The sequence below is a fragment of the Triticum urartu genome, chromosome 1A, assembly GCF_056163025.1.
Source record: "Triticum urartu cultivar PI428250 chromosome 1A, HENAU_Tu73, whole genome shotgun sequence".
NCBI lineage: Eukaryota > Viridiplantae > Streptophyta > Magnoliopsida > Poales > Poaceae > Triticum > Triticum urartu.
Genome location: NC_141873.1, coordinates 411,528,678 through 411,546,912, shown reverse-complemented (window position 1 = coordinate 411,546,912; position 18,235 = coordinate 411,528,678). Strand labels below are relative to the sequence as shown.

Genomic DNA, 18,235 nt, shown 5'->3' with positions numbered 1-18,235 from the left:
GGCAGCCCTCGCGTCGATGAAGGTGGCCTCCGACGACTCAGCAGAGCTCCAGAAGCGTGAGGAGGCGCTGACGCTGGAAGCCGCCAAACGTACCCGTGAGTACGAGCGTCTGGAGATGAGGGAGCGCTTGGTGACGCAGGCGGAGGATGATGTCGCTGCACAGGAAGCCCGCGTCCTGGAGGAGGTCGGACGTCGCGTGGCGATGGCGCATTTGAACCTCGAGCACGAGTTCGAAGAGAAGCTGGGGTTGATCCGGGCCGAAGCTGAAGGCAGGACTGCTGCCTTGAGGGCCAAGCTGGAGGAGGCGACGCGGCGGGCCGACGCTTTTCGGGCCGCTTTTGAGGTGGCGCAAGGTGAGTTAACCGCCTCCTAGGCCGAGGTGCTCCTTCTCTGCCAGCGGGTGGAGGAGGCCGAGGTCGTCGCGGGCCAGAACGCGGACGAGATACGTCAGCGGCGGATCCTGGAGCATGAGCACGGCCCCATGCTCACCACGCTCCGAGAGAGAGCCAACACAGCCTTGGGCAACATCTGCGAAGCGGCTGTTGGCGAGCCGCACACAGTCAACTATGCTGGCAATCTTCAGTTCTTCACTGACGTGGTGACGCAGCTGGAGGCGCGGTCGGTCAGGGCTGACAGGTTGGTGGAGGAGAGGAGCCGCGCCCTGCTCGGGCGCGCCTTTTCTCGCGTCTTCAGCCACCTCCGGAACATGGATCCCCACTTTGATTTTGACGCCGCCATCGCCCCAGTCTCCCAGGCCGTCCGAGGCGATCTGGCACACTGGGTGGAAGACAATGTGGATGCTCTTATCAGGGCCTTCGCTTCAGACAACGACGACGTGATCGTGGCGGCCGACGAGGGCGGCGTGGTGAACGGCCCTGACGCCGCTGGCGGCGACGCGGACAGCGATGGCGAGTTCAGCGACGCCAGCAACGGCTCGGGTGGTGCTCCTGAGGACGCATTGGAGGATTTATCCGACTGATTGTGCATCGTTTCTACTTCCTTACCCTGCATGAATAGAACTCAGGTTTTGGCCTGATGGCTGTGAGAGCATTTTGGAGGGGGAGCCTCTTATGTAAAACTTGTGTTCATCGTATTAGTAGACGCTACATTGCCCATGCGCCCGCACCAAGTGGTTGGCCTAAGCGACGCGCTGGTGGGCTAGTTTACCTTTGTCCCGTGCTGGCCCTGAGGCAGCCTGTGGGAGGTTGTGGTGTCTCGAGTGTTTCCTGATTGGGTTCATAGGATCTGCGGTAAAACACCCTCCTGAGAGGACACGTCGGTGGCAGTCTGGACTGCGCGCAAGCTAGGCCTGACCCGGCTCGCGAGGGGAGGCAGCTGAGGCGAAGTGGTAACCAAAACGCGAGAAATTGCTCGGACGAGACTAAGCACCCCTTCCCCGAACACACGCAAATCTCAAATTCGAATCCAAGTTGAATCCAGCGGGGGAAAGCGACAACCAAAGGGAAAAGCAACGAAAGCAAACAAAAGGCCGTGTCCGACACCTAGTCTAGTCTTGGACGTCTTCTCACCAGCACGAAGCTAAGTGCTGCCACTGGGCATGGGAGGGAGCCCCAGGGCCTGAGGCCGGCACCCTTGAGACTCCGGGACGTGTACAGCCCCACTCATTATTACGTGAGAGTGTCACAGGGCGGCGAGCTTCACAGGCACTGGGCCTTCTTCACAGGTACTGGCCTTGCTTCATATCGCCAGATGAGGGCCCCGCCTTGCGCCACACTCTAGTGCCATCAATGACGACCGGAAACCAGGACGCCGCCGATGGGGTAGAGCGGTCGCCAGCAGTTCCCCCGACGACCACGGGTCCTCCGCCGGGGGCAGGCCCTGAGGCACCTCCCCAGCGGAGGGCCTACCTCCTGAGAACACCTTGCTCCGAACGCCACGATGGTGATGTCGGATCCCGGCCCCTCTCCTGCAGCCCACTGCGCCCTCCTCCCGAGGGGTAGGAGACTGTGGGAGCGGGGCAGCCGCTCGCTGTGGCGACCTGCACCTCCTGCGATCCATGGTTAGCGTATGCCTGCTCCTGAAGAATTAGCGGTACCCGATAATCGTTGCCTCCAGCGTGGCCAGTGGGTCCATCCCGGGGCTCCCGGAAAGGCTCAGCTTCTGGCGCCTCGTCCCCCCAGCTTGGGCTGAGGAGCGAGCCTTGTTCGCTCTCGTGAGGGTGTCCTTGGTCCATCATGAGGGGCACGTATTCCTCTGACGCCGCCATCCCGAAGGCCACGCCATATTGCCCCGCATGCCACGCGGTCCTGCCTGACGTGCCCACCGTGAGGTGGCAGCGCGGCTGTCCACTGGGGCCACGGGTCGTGTCGAGTCCTTCTTTTTCGCGGACCGGGAGCGGGGGCAGCGCCGCCACCGGTCCGGTGCTGACAGCTTCGCTGGCGCTAGGGTAGCCTTGGAGCCCGCGGGCCGCCCTGGGCTTGAGATGGGAGCTGGGTGCAGAAGGGGTGAGCCCCCGAGGCGGCGAAGCCCAGAAGCTCCGCCACCCGCTCCAACAGCACATCGCGGCCGCCCTCCAGCAGTCTGCACTGCAGCAGCTCTCGGGCCACCATGAGCGCGGCCCTCGAGTTCGCCTGCTCCCGGCGGGTGTACGGTGTCGTGGTCGCGGCGTGATTGGAGGCCCTTGCTGCCGACCGCGCCTGCCGTGGTGTGGGAGCTGTCGAAGCCTGTCCGCGTCGCCCGCGGCCCGCAGCGCCCTGCGGACCGCGAGCTGCCTGGGGCACGGGGTCGCCCGAGGCGAGCGGTTCTGTGCGGGCGGGCCACGCCGCCCATGGATCTGGGTTGCCCGCCTGGTCGCCGGACATGATGATGACGACGGGACGGGGCACGAAGCGGTAGAAGGTGAATTCCGGCGCACCCCTACCTGGCGCGCCAAATGTCAGATTTCGGGTTCCGGCAGACCCTTGAGGTTCTAATACTGGGGTGCGCGCGGAGATCTCGCTTCCTACCTACCTGCACCCCTCTGCCTCGCTAAGATCTAAGCTATGGAAAAAACAACACAAAGAGACACAGGGTTTATACTGGTTCGGGCCACCATTGTGGTGTAATACCCTACTCCAGTATGTAGCGTGGTGGATTGCCTCTTGGGCTGATGATGATGAATGATACAAGGAAGAACAGCCTCACGAGGGTCTGTTCTTGGCTGGGGCGATGAACTGCTGGGAGGAGTTCAGCCACCCTTCTCTCTCTCTCATTGTCTTTCTCCAATTCAACCTCCTATCGAACCTTTCCTCTTAACCCCTCCGAACCCCTCTCTTCTATGGGTGGCTGGTCCTATTTATAGAGGCCCTGGTCCTCTTCCCAAATATCGAGCGGGAAGGGAGCCAACAATGGCGGGCTAATTTGAAGGGGGGCAGCTAGTACTAGCTACCTTGACAAAAGTAGTCTTCGCCTGCACACAGCTCTGGTGGTGACGCCGTCCTGGGCTCCACGATGACCTCCGTCTTGCAGTCTTCCTGGTCCTGGTCTCGTTGCACCGAAATGGCAACCTTTGCCTGATGCCTCGGTACTCCGCGGCTGCGCTTGCCCCCTTTGCACCAACGAGGAAAGGAGGACACTGCGCGGGCTGGCACCCGCCTGGCGCCCTTGGTCGTCATGGCTTGCGTCACGGGCACCTCGTGAGGTACCCCGCCTTGATCTCTCCGCCTCCTCGCGAGCCAGCCTGATGAGGCCGTGCCTGAGGAAGCTCCGTGTTGTCCGCCCCGCGAGGCTTGGCCCCTCGCGAGGGTCTTGGGTCTGTGTTGATGAAGATGGGCCGTGCTGGGCCCCCCCTTGAGCCATGCCGCAGGCCGCAGGCAGGCAAGTCTCGGGACCCCCGTTCCCAGAACGCCGACAGTCTCCACTGCGCCACGCCACCGAGATCCGCCGTCATCAATGGGCAAGATGAAACACCGCTCCTCCTCTTGTCCCCTCCAGCCAGCACTTGGTCCAAAACAGAGGAAACGACATCGAAACGTCGTCATCGTCCGATCCGGTAGCCAGATCTAGGGTTTCCCCCGAAACCTTCCGATCAGGTTGACGTGACCTGCAACAATGATGCCTCGAGAAGGAAACGATGTCAGAGACGCCGCCATCGTCCGCCAAGACCGCAGTCAGGCGCGATTTTCACTGGAAGCCGTGTCATCTTGATCTCGTGCCTGGTTAGAACCGTGCGGAGTCTCGCCATGAAGACGTATGCCGCTACTGGTACTCCGGTAGAGATCCTCCATAGCCTCACCGGTCCCTCCACGCATCGCCGGCCGACCAAGACCACGCCGCGGTGGATCTGGACGGGACGCCAGATCCGTGGCCGCCGCGACCCATCTTCAGGCAGAGCCATCCACCGGTTCATCCATGGAGTGCTGCCACCATCCATGCACGAAGGGAAGCCCATCGCCGTCCTGGACCGCTGCCCACCGCCGCACAGGCTAGGAGCGCCGTCCTGCCTGCTGCCCACGGGCGCACCACAAGAGATGCCCCTGCCGCCTCAAGGGCATCCCGCTGCAGATCTGCCCGCCCTAGCGCCTTGGCATCGGGCCCACCACCACCGCGGACCACACCGGCGGCAGGAGGATGGCCGAGGGAGGCTGGCGGCGCTAGATTTTTTGGCCCCCTGGAACGCGTGCTGATCTCTTGTCTTTCCTACCCATATGCAAATCAATCAAATCTTATCAAAATCTAGAATGTTATGGGTATAAGATTTATGTTGGACATCACGGGTGTTGAACCATTAGAATATGTATGCCCTCATGGCAACGCACATAGTTTGGGTTTTTAGACTTTCATAGCTACTTCAAGTAATCGTTATATGAGTCAATATGTGTAGTGTATGTTTAAAATCCCATAACCTGTTACACGATAGGAGAATAAAGTGAATAGAATTTTTCTTTTTTGGAATGTTACACTGAAACTACTTAAGAGTAATCTTGGGGCAGCACACAATTGATCTTTCATGTGATGGAAGTTTAATAGTGTTGTGGTGGTACAAATTTATATTGACATGTTAGTTCGATCCTATGGGAGGATCAGACTATGGATCCATATCCTACTTGCAATCTAAAAAAACATCATTTTTCAATTAGTTATTTGCTAAACATAGCAACCGATTTAGCCACTCAAAATCTGGTGTGTTTTGTAGTTAGATTATAATCTATTTTTTCACATAAAGTTGTACTTTATTCACTGACTAATTTTGCATAGCAGATAACAAAATAAATCTAAGCAAGGCCACAATGCAGAAAGTTGACCAGTTTGATAGTTTCTACGTGCGGCCACATGACGGGCATATGTACACAAATGCCCTAAAGCTTTGAGACACCAGATTTACAATAGCCAACGAAGGAGATAACTTAGCAAAAGTGAGTATAAGTTCGGCCACTAAACTATAAAGATGAGGCACGTCAGAGAGATTCTGCAAACGGGGGCGCCTCAAGATCAACCTCTTGCCTCATGACACAGGTCATGAGCCACTCACTGCTGAATGTCTTTATGCCTCTTTTTGCTGCATCCATTGGAAGCTCCATGCCTTCTTCACATGCCAAGAAGATTGTCTTTGAGGGTTCATCTATGTCATCAAGCTTACTGATGATTTGTGAAGTAAATAGATGTGAATAGGCTTAGAATACGAGGCCAAAAACGCAGGACGATTTCATGGGCGGCTCTCAACAGTCATAGCTTGCAATATCGGTGACGGCGGCAATTCTTTAGTTTTCTCAAATTTGCACGAGCGGCAATTCTTTAGTTGAGATAGAGGATTTCGAGGTTGTTATTGAATTTGGCACGTTTAGCAGGACTTTTAGACGATTTTGCGTTGGTTATCCTATCATGGCGTCGAGGCTCCCTGGTGGCAATAGTGACGTGATCGTGGCGATTTCGCGGGCGATTTAAAATTCGTAGGTTTTTCCCCATCTTCGTGAACTAAGATCGGCTACCCCCACCCCGACCATACCAGTCACCGCGAATTATAACTACAGCAGTCGCTAGGTAGTCGAGGTATGCCAGCCCAATGACATTGCTCATCGCAGTTATTGCCCACTAAAGTCAAACTTGATACGTTGTGACCAAAACCTAACATAAATCAAAACTTTTCTTGTCTTTCCATTTTTTTAGAAAAGGAGGATGACCCCCAGCCTCTGCATCTGGACAATGCATACAACCATTTTATTAATTATTCACACAAGACCTTACAAAGTCATACAACAGTAAGACTAAAGCCACCGACTAAGCAACATATGTCGCTATTTCTATCCAGTTGATGAAGGGGCGCTGAAAGTCTGGGCCTAATACCAAACATACCTCGCAGCCAAACCTAACATCTAAGACTTGAGGTCCCAACCAGGACGTCTGCTGGGTATGTGCACCCACCAGTCCGGCGTGCTCCTCAACCAGGACGTCTGCCGGGTATGAGGCCGCCGCAGCCACCTACCACTAAACCAGAGCTGTACTGCTGCATCAACCTTGCACAGTCTAGCTGCCGCCGGCGCCAGGCAACGTCACCCTCCTGCGTGAGTCCATCTCCGCTCATCAGGCGCCGAGTCTCCACTGCGCCACGCCGCCGAGATCCGCCGTCATCAATGGGCAAGATGAAACACCGCTCCTCCTCTTGTCCCCTCCAGCCAGCACTTGGTCCAAAACAGGGAAAACGACATCGAAACGTTGTCATCGTCCGATCCGGTAGCCAGATCTAGGGTTTCCCCCGAAACCTCCCGATCAGGTTGACGTGACCTGCAACAACGATGCCTCGAGAAGGAAACGATGTCAGAGACGCCGCCATCGTCCGCCAAGACCGCAGTCAGGCGCGATTTTCACCGGAAGCCGTGTCGTCCTGATCTTGTGCCTGGCTAGAACCGTGCGGAGTCTCGCCATGAAGACGTATGCCGCTACTGGTACTACGGTAGAGATCCTCCATAGCCTCACCGGTCCCTCCACGCATCGCCGGCCGACCAAGACCACGCCGCGGTGGATCTGGACGAGACACCAGATCCGCGGCCGCCGCGACCCATCTTCAGGCAGAGCCATCCACCGGTTCATCCATGGAGTGCTGCCACCATCCATGCATGAAGGGAAGCCCATCGCCGTCCTGGACCGCTGCCCACCGCCGCACAGGCTAGGAGCGTCGTCCTGCCTGCTGCCCACGGGCGCACCACAAGAGATGCCCCTGCCGCCTCAAGGGCATCCCGGTGCAGATCCGCCCGCCCTAGCGCCTTGGCATCGAGCCCGCCGCCACCGCGGACCTCGCCGGCGGCAGGAGGATGGCCGAGGGAGGCTGGCGGCACTAGATCTTTTGGCCCCCTGGAACGCGTGCTGATCTCTTGTCTTTCCTACCCATATGCAAATCAATCAAATCTTATCAAAATCTAGAATGTTATGGGTATAAGATTTATGTTGGACATCACGGGTGTTGAACCACTAGAATATGTATGCCCTCATGGCAACGCACATAGTTTGGGTTTTTAGACTTTCATAGCTACTTCAAGTAATCGTTATATGAGTCAATATGTGTAGTGTATGTTTAAAATCCCATAACCTGTTACACGATAGGAGAATAAAGTGAATAGAATCTTTCTTTTTTGGAATGTTACACTGAAACTACTTAAGAGTAATCTTGGGGCAGCACACAATTGATCTTTCATGTGATGGAAGTTTAATAGTGTTGTGGTGGTACAAATTTATATTGACATGTTAGTTCGATCCTATGGGAGGATCAGACTATGGATCCATATCCTACTTGCAATCTAAAAAACATCATTTTTCAATTAGTTATTTGCTAAACATAGCAACCGATTTAGCCACTCAAAATCTGGTGTGTTTTGTAGTTAGATTATAATCTATTTTTTCACATAAAGTTGTACTTTATTCACTGACTAATTTTGCATAGCAGATAACAAAATAAATCTAAGCAAGGCCACAATGCAGAAAGTTGACCAGTTTGATAGTTTCTACGTGCGGCCACATGACGGGCATATGTACACAAATGCCCTAAAGCTTTGAGACACCAGATTTACAATAGCCAACGAAGGAGATAACTTAGCAAAAGTGAGTATAAGTTCGGCCACTAAACTATAAAGTTGAGGCACGTCAGAGAGATTCTGCAAACGGGGGCGCCTCAAGATCAACCTCTTGCCTCATGACACAGGTCATGAGCCACTCACTGCTGAATGTCTTTATGCCTCTTTTTGCTGCATCCATTGCAAGCTCCATGCCTTCTTCACATGCCAAGAAGATTGTCTTTGAGGGCTCATCTATGTCATCAAGCTTACTGATGATCTGTGAAGTAAATAGATGTGAATAGGCTTAGAATAGCTTGTGTAATTATGTTCTCTTAGGAACTAACAACAAAAACATTCCAAATAGACTCATGCAAAATTTGGAAATTTGAACCAAATTTATTCTCGAGAGCTTACTAATAATGTCATCTAGTCAATACTTGCAGTTTAATTGTAACTGTATGTAAGAAAATCATTTTAAAACATTTTCCATAAATAGAACCACATGTCTAGTGGTATAAGTTTGCACTTGAACTTCAATGGTGACATGTGTTATTTAAAGATGCTGCAGCAGAACTTCATGCCTCACATAATAGAGCGTAGAAATTGGAATGCCCTTAAATATTTCACAAAAATAGGGCCTCCAGGTTCTAGAATGTTTCGTCAGATGGTAATTGGATAAGTTCTGCTAAATCTGTTACATGTTCAAGAAGTTTGACCATACATGAGTTTCACATGGCAGGATGAGCTTTAGTTACCTTGCCACCAGAGGATTTGATAACTGGAGAGAGGACACCAGGAGACGGTTCGATGTGCTTGGTCAAACAGAAAGTGTAGCCAGAAAATAACAAGCAAGGCCTCTCTTTAGCCCTCATAACTGCATCTCTCATTTCAGACTTGTACTTCATCTTATATTCTTCATCATCCAGAACATGTTCTGCTTCACCTACAAAACAACAGAAAAGTGCAAGGTAAGAAAACAGCATAAGTTGCTTCTTTTGCTCACACATTTAATTTCTTCCACTGCACAGAAACACATGGCAATAATTGGTTAGCTAGCCATCTCAAGTTTCGACTCACCTACAAATTTCCCTTGTTTGAAGCTCTGTTTCAGCCAGTTTGGAGAAACTATCCAAGCCCTGCAATCAGTATATGGCCCAGTCAACTGAAAACTATTTCTCCACGGTGAGCACTATGCTTCAACAACTATATGTGAAATGTAATTCAGTTTAAAACATGGAATGGAAATTGTATTATAGTCTGAAACGTGATGAACTGGGTTGTGTAAGGAAAATGTAGATGAAAACTAACCCAGAGCTCAAAGCAATACAAAAGTTCATAGTCCTTCTAGCTTTTCCAGTAACGACATGTGTGCATGAACTTCCTTCGCACGTAACAACTCCCCCAAGCGTTTCAACTACCTGCGCCATAATTTAAAATCCAACACAGTTAGAAGCAAGACAAATAACTAAATTAGTGCAAAAACAGAGTATGAACTTTTTCTAAAAGAAAAATAGATTGCAGTTTTCATCAGTGCGTCAGTGACAGTTTCTTTAGTAAGCACATACTCATACATTGCTTTATTTTGGAAATGCCGCTCACATTTCCTCAAAAGTAAGGTTTATGTAGAAATTACCTCTGTAAGCCGCGTCTTCTTTGTTTCATCTGCAATATTCATGAGCATAACTGAAGGCCTTCCATTGGAACAGGTAGTGACCTTAGCATCTCCTGATATTTTGTTGTCAACGTGGACTACCATACTAGGAGTCAAAGGTGTGCTATTTATGGTCAGAGATTTGTCACAGATATCATTCTGCCTCATGTCTTGTGTATGGTCAGCGTGACCGCTGCATCTTACTCTTTTTGACTTCAGTGAAGATGATGAGGATTCATATGTCCGTTTCTTTGGTTGTTGATCAGATAATGAGCATCCTTCACTACCAGCAGAAGTTTCATTTCTTACCACTTTTGCAGTCTTGCTGACTTTGTAGCATCCAGTGGTGTGGGGAGACAACTTTTCACAGGAGGGAACGACAGTATTCATATCATCAGGAGAGATGCCTGAAAAAATATCGCAGAAGATCAGTATTAGGCATTTCACAGAATTTTCTGCATATGCACCGATGCTTATAGGATTTAGCCAGGTGTATTGTCCTTGTTCCTAAGGTTTGAATGAAATCAAACTTGATAAACCAATAAGTTACAGACTTGTCAAGTACTATTGCAATGTATGAATAATAGTTGTAGCATAATATATGCTCAAAATTTCAGCTTTTCAATCTTTGCACAACTTCCATTGTTAATTCACAAAATTAACATACTGCAATCTGCACAATAAAAGATTTCCTTTGAGCAAATAAATGAACTATTGCATTGGATATATATTGGCATGCCGCTTCTCTATGGCCAGACTCTGTGTATCATGGCTCCTGTATGGCCAGACTATGTATCATGGTTCCTCCTAATTTATATAAAAAATGGAGTTCTTAATTGCCCAACTTGGATATAAAGTAACGACCAATTCTACTGGAATTAGCGGCTCTAAGGTATCTGAACCAGAAAATTTACATAATTATGACTTCATGAAGACTTACTATCTGGTACCACGGCATGGAACTGAGAAGTTTGCAATTCTGCAAAGCATGGTTTTTTGGACGCAGTTGGCAAATCCTTCTTAATATGTGTAACCATAAGTGTTGAACTGCCTGGAAAGCATAATGCTCTCTTGATATCAGCCCTTACTGGAATTCTGCGAATCTTACCTTTAGTATCCACCTCTCCAACAGACACAAAACCCTGTGATGCACTCAGTAGAACAGACCAGTCATATCATTAGCATAACCTTGCAATTCTTGACTGGATAACCATGTTATTAAAGTAGGATACAAAATAGGAGGATATTTTGTAAAAAAAAAACTCACTAACAGAAAAATGACTTAAATGACCAAAGGAAGTTCATTTACTCTGAACTGAAATTCATCTGGTTGCTTTACAAGTAGGCCTGTTCAAAACCTGAGCCTGGCAGGCTTTTGGTCTGGGATTCAAAAAGCCCAACCCAAAATTGCCAGCACGCGTAAATGCTAACCTTTGTGGATCTAAAATACATCATTTAAATCACTTTCGGAATAAAATAGTGATTCTTTTCCCATCAACTACTCCTCTTGGGCTTTCGGGCCAAAAACCAAGCTGGGACACGGATACCCATGATCAGGTATACTTATAAGTACTCCCTCCGTAAACTAATATAAGAGTGTTTAGATTACTACTTTAGTGATCTAAACGCTCTTATATTAGTTTACAGAGGGAGTAGCTAATAAGTGTTGCTAATGGCATTGAACAATTATATAAGAACTCCTATTAGAAGCATAAGAGTGCAGATACTACAGACTGTCAAAATACAAACGTATAACAAGTCAAGCATGTTTTCTTCATTTCTATTTGCTGAATGTTTCTCTTGCCAGCAATGCAAGCACGAGATTACCAAACTATTTAGCATTTGCCAAGCTCTGTATTAGGATATATTTATTATACAAAAAGAAAACTGAAACAGACAGAGATATCAAATTCCCATTTCCACTTGCCTGTTTAAGCCAAAATCCTTCAGAGACCTTATCTGCCCAACAGAATATATTGGTAACACCAACATTGTGAAGACGCTGGCTAAGTTCCTTATACAACAGATGACCAAAACCCTGGGATAATATTAAAAAAAACTACCTTAATTATGAACCTTTTAGAGAAAAAGTAGACTATTGTGTACATTTCATTCACCATGTGTACTTTAGAGTGCAGAAATGGTATTTACTAAGAAAACATAAAATGAGTGAAATGTGTTCATTATTAGTTTGCACTGACTTTTTAATTTAGACTGAGAATGTCAAGCAGATATAACTGAATGCTTTGCATGCCATAAGAGGTCTAATTGTAGTCCACGAAGTAGTTTTTTTAGGCGACTTGTCTACCTTTTAGTAATATACTACTTCCCTCATAATCCAAGGATAGCTAGGGTAAGGTGTGTTCCCGCCAAAAAAGGGGTAAGGTGTGTTACATTAGATGAATTGTAAATACCATATGATTTTTTGTAGGATATAAAGAACTTATGATGAGAGTCCATATATGGTATGTAGTATAAATAACCAGTAAGGGAGAAATTACCAACAAGGCATGCAGAAGTATTCAATTTTAATAACATGAAATCGGAATGAATCTTGCAAAAGGGATGGTAGTTCTGAAGTTTAAGAGGGTTTATGAATGGCATACCACACGTTGAAAAGGCGATGCCACGGCTGCCAGGGGTATTTCAGCATATTGTGTGTCAGCTGGCACTATCTGATATGATACAGCAGCTATGATCTGTGTGACAGAAGATTTTAACTTAAACCAAACCTGGCATGGTAGTTCAGTTGTAAAAAAGCAAGGAGTAACACTTCGGTTATCCATAAATACTACATTACCCTTCGATTATCCATGAATACTAGATTACCTGCTCTTACATTGTTGTTCTACTTTAACATAAATAAATAGAGAAGTTCACAGTAGGTCAACTTCACTGTACTTACAGTTGTTCGAGGTTATTTATCTGTTTTCACTAGCCACTAGCAGAGCTCACTAGTCACACACATTTTCTGAGATAATCTAATCTATGTATTACTAAAATAATAGAAAAACAATCAACTTCATCCACATAGACAAAAATATATGCTCCATTCAATATTAACGAGGCCTAGTTATAAATTTGAGATTTAATAATAAATCGACTATCTACGTTAGCACCAGGGGGATGATATCATGGATGAAATTAGCAAGCCAATGAGCCTATTCTTGCTTTCTCGCTCTACAGTTCTATCTGGGTCCTGAACGTGGTAAGTTGCATCTCTGTTTCAACTAAGAAAAATATGTTTTCTGTTTCAGTTAATCCAGCAAGCTAGATGTAATAGTGATTTCAAATTTGACATTTGATAAACTGTGCTCTCACAAAAATTACAATTATCACAGAGTTTTTTACAAATCTCCCACAAATTGATGTGTTTAGTAAAATATGCCTAACATGTGTGGTGGCCACGTAGTATAACTGTTGAGAATGTAGAAAACTGTGAGTTGATAATATGTGAATATCACGAGCCACTATCTAGCGGTTGGTTATGGTGGATCCTAGCTATAATTGTTGAGATTTAGAAGTCCGTAAAAGAAATGTATAATCTAAGTGATAATCTTATCTATAACTATACATAAGTGTACAAAATGTGTCCATATGAAAATAAGTTATAGATTTTTTTTGAGAAAATAGAAGTGTTGTGCCTCATTGCGTTGATATAAAGACTTATTTACAAGCCCAGAAAGGGCCACACCCAGAATTATTTACAACACTGCACCCCTAAGAGCTAGGCACCACCAGAAGTAGCGCCACAAAGCCCACCACCTCTGCTTTTGCCCAAACCAGGCTAGGCCTTTATTGTGTCAAGCAGGTACCAATGTTGGGCTGCATGCCATAGAAGGCGGCAGGATTGTGCTGCTTCCAAATCCACCAAGCCGCAAGCATAATCACCAAAGTGCCCTTCTTTGCGACCGCTAGGGGGGGAGTGAATGGCCTGCTGCCACCAGTTCACAAAACTTACCCCAGAAGCATAGCTAAATTATAACATCGCAGTGGCAATCGCATAAGCTACATGTATCATAGCATCGCAAAGATTGCATAAGCTACATGTATCATAGCATCGCAGTAAAGATCGCATAAGCTGCATGTATCATAAACTGTTGAAGTGTATATGTGGATTGCCTAGCCCTTTCTGTTAGCTCGGACTTTTAGTCGCTTGGCTAGTGCATGAAGCTTAACAATAACATCGAAGTGGCAACCATCGACAAGATATACCGTTCAAGCAGTCTAATCAGAGGCAGATGGTTGAGAAGCGGTGAGAGAACCAAAGCAAAGAAAGGATGGAGTGAGATTTTATGTTTGGGTGAAAAAGCAAATAAGTGAGATGATAAATGACATACACAACTTTCATTCACATTGACAAAATTATCTTTACCATTGGTCATGGTGGGTTTATAGGTGCAAATGAATCAGATTTATTAATCTATTAACAAACTATAAAAATACTACAAATACTATCAGGTGGGCAATAATAAGACAACTCCATTATACATATAAATTCCATAAGTTTCCTTCTGGGGGTGCTTATGTAGATGTACAAGTCTTCAAATCATTTAAGCACTATAGTACATCAGTGAAATCGAACACATATCTGCAATCTCATCTGCTCCCTTTTGGGGATGCTTATGTGATGTAGAGAAGTCTTCAAATCATCTCTATCCTTTTTATTTCGGCATACTTTGTATCAGCAAAATATTTGTGTAATTTACTTGGAAACGAAAGCGAGTGGGCAGATAAATGAATCTAGAGTAGTATTTATGCATTATGTGGTCAAATAGGGCGATGCGTGGGTAAGGTACTAATGATGCTTAATGCTTACCTCTTCAGGCCCATCAAGTGAACTAGACCTCAGAATTAGAGTCTTGTACTTCCTGGGGAAGAAACGAACATGAAACCATAATGTTAACTCTTTTCTACCCTTCCGAACAATAGCATAGTAATAATATTTACTCTCTGTGTTCTTACAAACAAACAAAATAGAAATGTCAAAGCAAAAACTCCGGCAAGAATTTCGCCGGTGCTATCAATTAAATAGAAGAAGAATTTTACCCATTCATTATGCATTTTTCGAGAAATCCTGATTTTCTCCCAGTGTCAGCAGCATAGTCCATAGTTGGAAGTTCCTTCTTATAAAGCCTCAGAACTTCCTAAACAATTGAGAGCAAAATACACGTTACCACAATATTTTTGGTACAATCATTAATGCTTTGGCATTAAATATTATCCCTGCAGTATTATATCAGCCAATTAAAAACTGAACTCTAGCTTTGAGAAACCTAATGCCACAGTAATCACAATTCAACTAGTATTTTTACTACAGCTATATTTAAGTTAACTTCATGTCTAACTGTACCAGTGTGTATAGCCAATATGCATCCATGCAATCCTTCAATTTATGCATTCTGAGAAAATCGCTGTAAAATGTGTAATCTACAATCAAGTACTCTACAGTATCAGAAAGTAAAACTCAGACAAGATAGTACTTGTTTGTCCCTGATGCAACAGAAAGCTAAGTACAAAAAGTTATAAATGTTAGGTTACCTGGAGCAAAGATTTTTTTAGGCTATCAGCCTCATTCGGGTTCAGAAGGATGAAATCAGCACCCTCACCTACAGACAATACAAATACTACATCAGAACAATTAACAGAGCCACCACTGATTGGACTTCCCTGCTGTTCTTCTCTCGTAAGAAAAATGGCCCGCACACCCCTCCAACAGTGTTAGACTAACCAGTCCCATCCGAAGAACTCCTGGCTCCATCGACTGCACAAGGATCATTGAGAAAGAAACTGTGGCATCAAGAACAGCATCTAGGACAAAAGCAGAAGAAAGAAAATACGGGGAGCACGGTATTCCTCGCGCCATACCAGCGATTACGATCTTTGCGCCCCTGGTCCCCGAAATGGTGAGATTCTGCTCCGTGGACACGCACCTTAGGCCGCTCCCATGGATCTCCACCTTGCAGTTGCCTGCAAAACGGGTGGTTTCGCCTTGTGGGTGAGGCACAATCTACCGCCTGGTTGGGGAATCGCCGCGTCGGGGGTAGGGTTCCGCGTACCGATGCAGAGGACGGGGGAGGGGGCCTCGGCGCCGCCGGCCTTCGCCTTCGTCTTCCGTGGTCTTCCCATCTGGTGATCCACTTGCTCGGATGGTTCGCGGATATTCAGCAGAGACTCGAGCCTCGACTCTGATGCAGCTATGGCTGATTGGGATGCGAAAAGAGGAGTTTGGGCGGGGTGGGGGTGTGATTTGGAGCTTGGGCGGGGATTTCCGCGCGGGAACGAAAAGAGGAAAGATAGTCAAAGGCCGAAATATGCGGCTGAGGTTTTTTTTTTTAATTCAGAGAGCTTTTTTTTAGGCAAAACTAAGCTTTATTGATGATAATCCACATGGAGTGGGATACGAATCGGATTGTAGGGGTTAACCAACCAAGTGTGGCGCCCCGCACCGAGAGAAAGTGCATGCTTAGCTAAACTATGAGCTTCGCCGTTCGAAGAGCGACTTTCAAAAACAAAATTACAAGTGAAATCCGAAAAATGAAGTTTAATTTCTGTGATCACAAAACCATAAGTGCCCTGGTTGCCAAGATTGATGTCGTCAACAACCCGCTTGCAATCCGAAGCGATGATTAAATTCATGACGAGAAGATCCTCCGCCAGAGCAAGGCCTTCACGACACGCTATTGCTTTCAACGTGGGCGGATCCGTTATCCCTGGAACGACAAGTGCCGAACTTCCCATATAGTTACCCGCCTGATCACGGCAGACAGCCGCCCCGGCACCTCGCCGGTTGCGTAGAACAGCACCATCTACATGGATCTTGACGTATCCTACCGGTGGCGCTTTGGGTCTTGCACGTGCTGTCACATTTGCCCGAGGGGCAACCTGCAAAGTGCGCTAGGGAGTAGTATTAATCAGCTCTAGCTCTTTCAAAAATCTGCTGACAAATAGAGAAGTGCCCTGCGGACTCTGAGTAATCCCCTCATGTATATATTTTCGCTGTGCTGTCCAGATGGCCCATAGAGTGACTGGCACACGGACGAAAATGCTATGATCCAAGGACGCCATGAGGGTGAAAAGCCACTGTCTTGCAGTTGGTTCAGACGTTGCGATCATGCAGTCCACCGTTTCACCATCTTCCAGAGCCCATACGCATCTTGCAACTGAGCACTCAAGGAGAGAGTGTCTCCAGGAATCCCTCGCGCCGCAAAAGGCACAGGAGCTAGAGGTCGACATGTTGCGGTGAGCGCGGACATCCTCGGTGGGAAGGGATTGCCTTGCTAACCGCCATAGGAGAGCTTTATTCAAAAAAGTGTTCCACGGACAGTGAGATAGAAGGCTGGTCACTAAGGCCCTGTTTGTTTGGGTTTTTGCTTCTGTTTTTACAGTTTTTCCAGATCAAAAAGCCGTAAAAGTTTCTAAGTAGGTGCTTTCGGAGATTTTTTGGCTTTTGATAACCTATTTAAGCTCCAAAAGCCATAGAAGCTTCAAAAGCGCCTATTTATGATCTTTTATGGATTTTTGGCCAAAGTGAAAAAACTGTAAAAGCAAAGCAAAAGCTCAAACAAATAGGGCCTAAGAAACAGGGAGTTCCGTCAAGCCAGCTTTAGGTCACATTGAAAGTGCAAGCACGCTTTGCACAGATGTGCATGTGGCATTTAATTATATTTTGGTGTGATGATATCATGATAGTATGGCTAGATGAACTAATATCGCTTGCTAAAGTTTATCTCAGGATATTGGTTCCATGAAGTTTATTATGAAGTCGTGTGACCTCCCAATTCAAAAAGATCAAATGCGTGGTTTACAGGCAACTCGAAGGTTTTTGTTTTGGTTCAATTTGAGTAGTAGAAAAACTCACGCTATTAAGAGGGGTCATCATTGATTTGTGTCACCAACTTCAGGCAGTCCACCTCCATTATTACATGCAACTAACCTCGTAGTTGCACCAAACGAACTACCTCTCGCATCGACAAAGCTTCAACAGTCATTGGGTGTGAATTACCCACGTATGGTTTGCTGTAGGCTCCCAAAAGTGTCGACGAGGAACGTGCTACGCCACCCGCACCCCCTTCCATCGGCGAAGTTGAGTGCCCCGTCCCTCGTGATCTTGATCCGCCCCGATTCCGGTGGTCGTCATCATGCCCAGGCAAAACAATGGGAAGACTCCGAGGAAGTTCAAGGAGGGTGAGCGCCTCCTTAGTAGCTCTGATAGACGTTGTCGGGTCTCTCCTTTCTTCTCCATGCTTAGTGCGGTTGCGAGAATGCCAGATCATCCACACAATGGTAATTATCTTTGCTCAATCATCTTCCACAAAGCGTGAGTCACATAAGGTATCCCAAGCCCAAGACTTCGGGTGTAGACGAGGGAGCCTAATGCCGAACCATGCACAAGCTTCTTCCTAGAAGCGTCGTGCATGAGAGCAATGGATGAGGGCGTGCATTAGATCTTCCTCCCTTGCCAAGAAATCTTTGAATCTGTCAATGTTTGCGATATGACGGTGTTTTAGAGTGCACTCATCAAGAAGGATCCATTGTAGTACTCTCCACCAAAATGCACGGACTTTTGGGATAACTTTGTGTTTCCATAATGCATTCC

At 47.2% G+C, this 18,235-nt stretch overlaps 1 protein-coding gene across 1 annotated transcript; it reads right to left on the bottom strand.

Annotated features, from left to right (window-relative positions):
* Positions 1-7,877: 7,877 nt before the first annotated feature.
* LOC125515606 (N-acetyltransferase) lies at positions 7,878-15,921 on the bottom strand. Its single transcript, XM_048681120.2, has 14 exons — positions 15,696-15,921; positions 15,505-15,606; positions 15,368-15,400; positions 15,178-15,245; positions 14,686-14,783; positions 14,456-14,507; positions 12,243-12,335; positions 11,564-11,674; positions 10,577-10,778; positions 9,619-10,043; positions 9,294-9,403; positions 9,063-9,121; positions 8,741-8,928; positions 7,878-8,262 (listed from the first exon to the last, which is right to left on the bottom strand). Exons 1-14 carry the CDS (start codon positions 15,763-15,765, stop codon positions 8,074-8,076), a joined length of 1,800 nt encoding a protein of 599 aa, XP_048537077.1. The 5' UTR covers positions 15,766-15,921; the 3' UTR covers positions 7,878-8,073.
* Between the last annotated feature and the right edge of the window lie 2,314 nt (positions 15,922-18,235).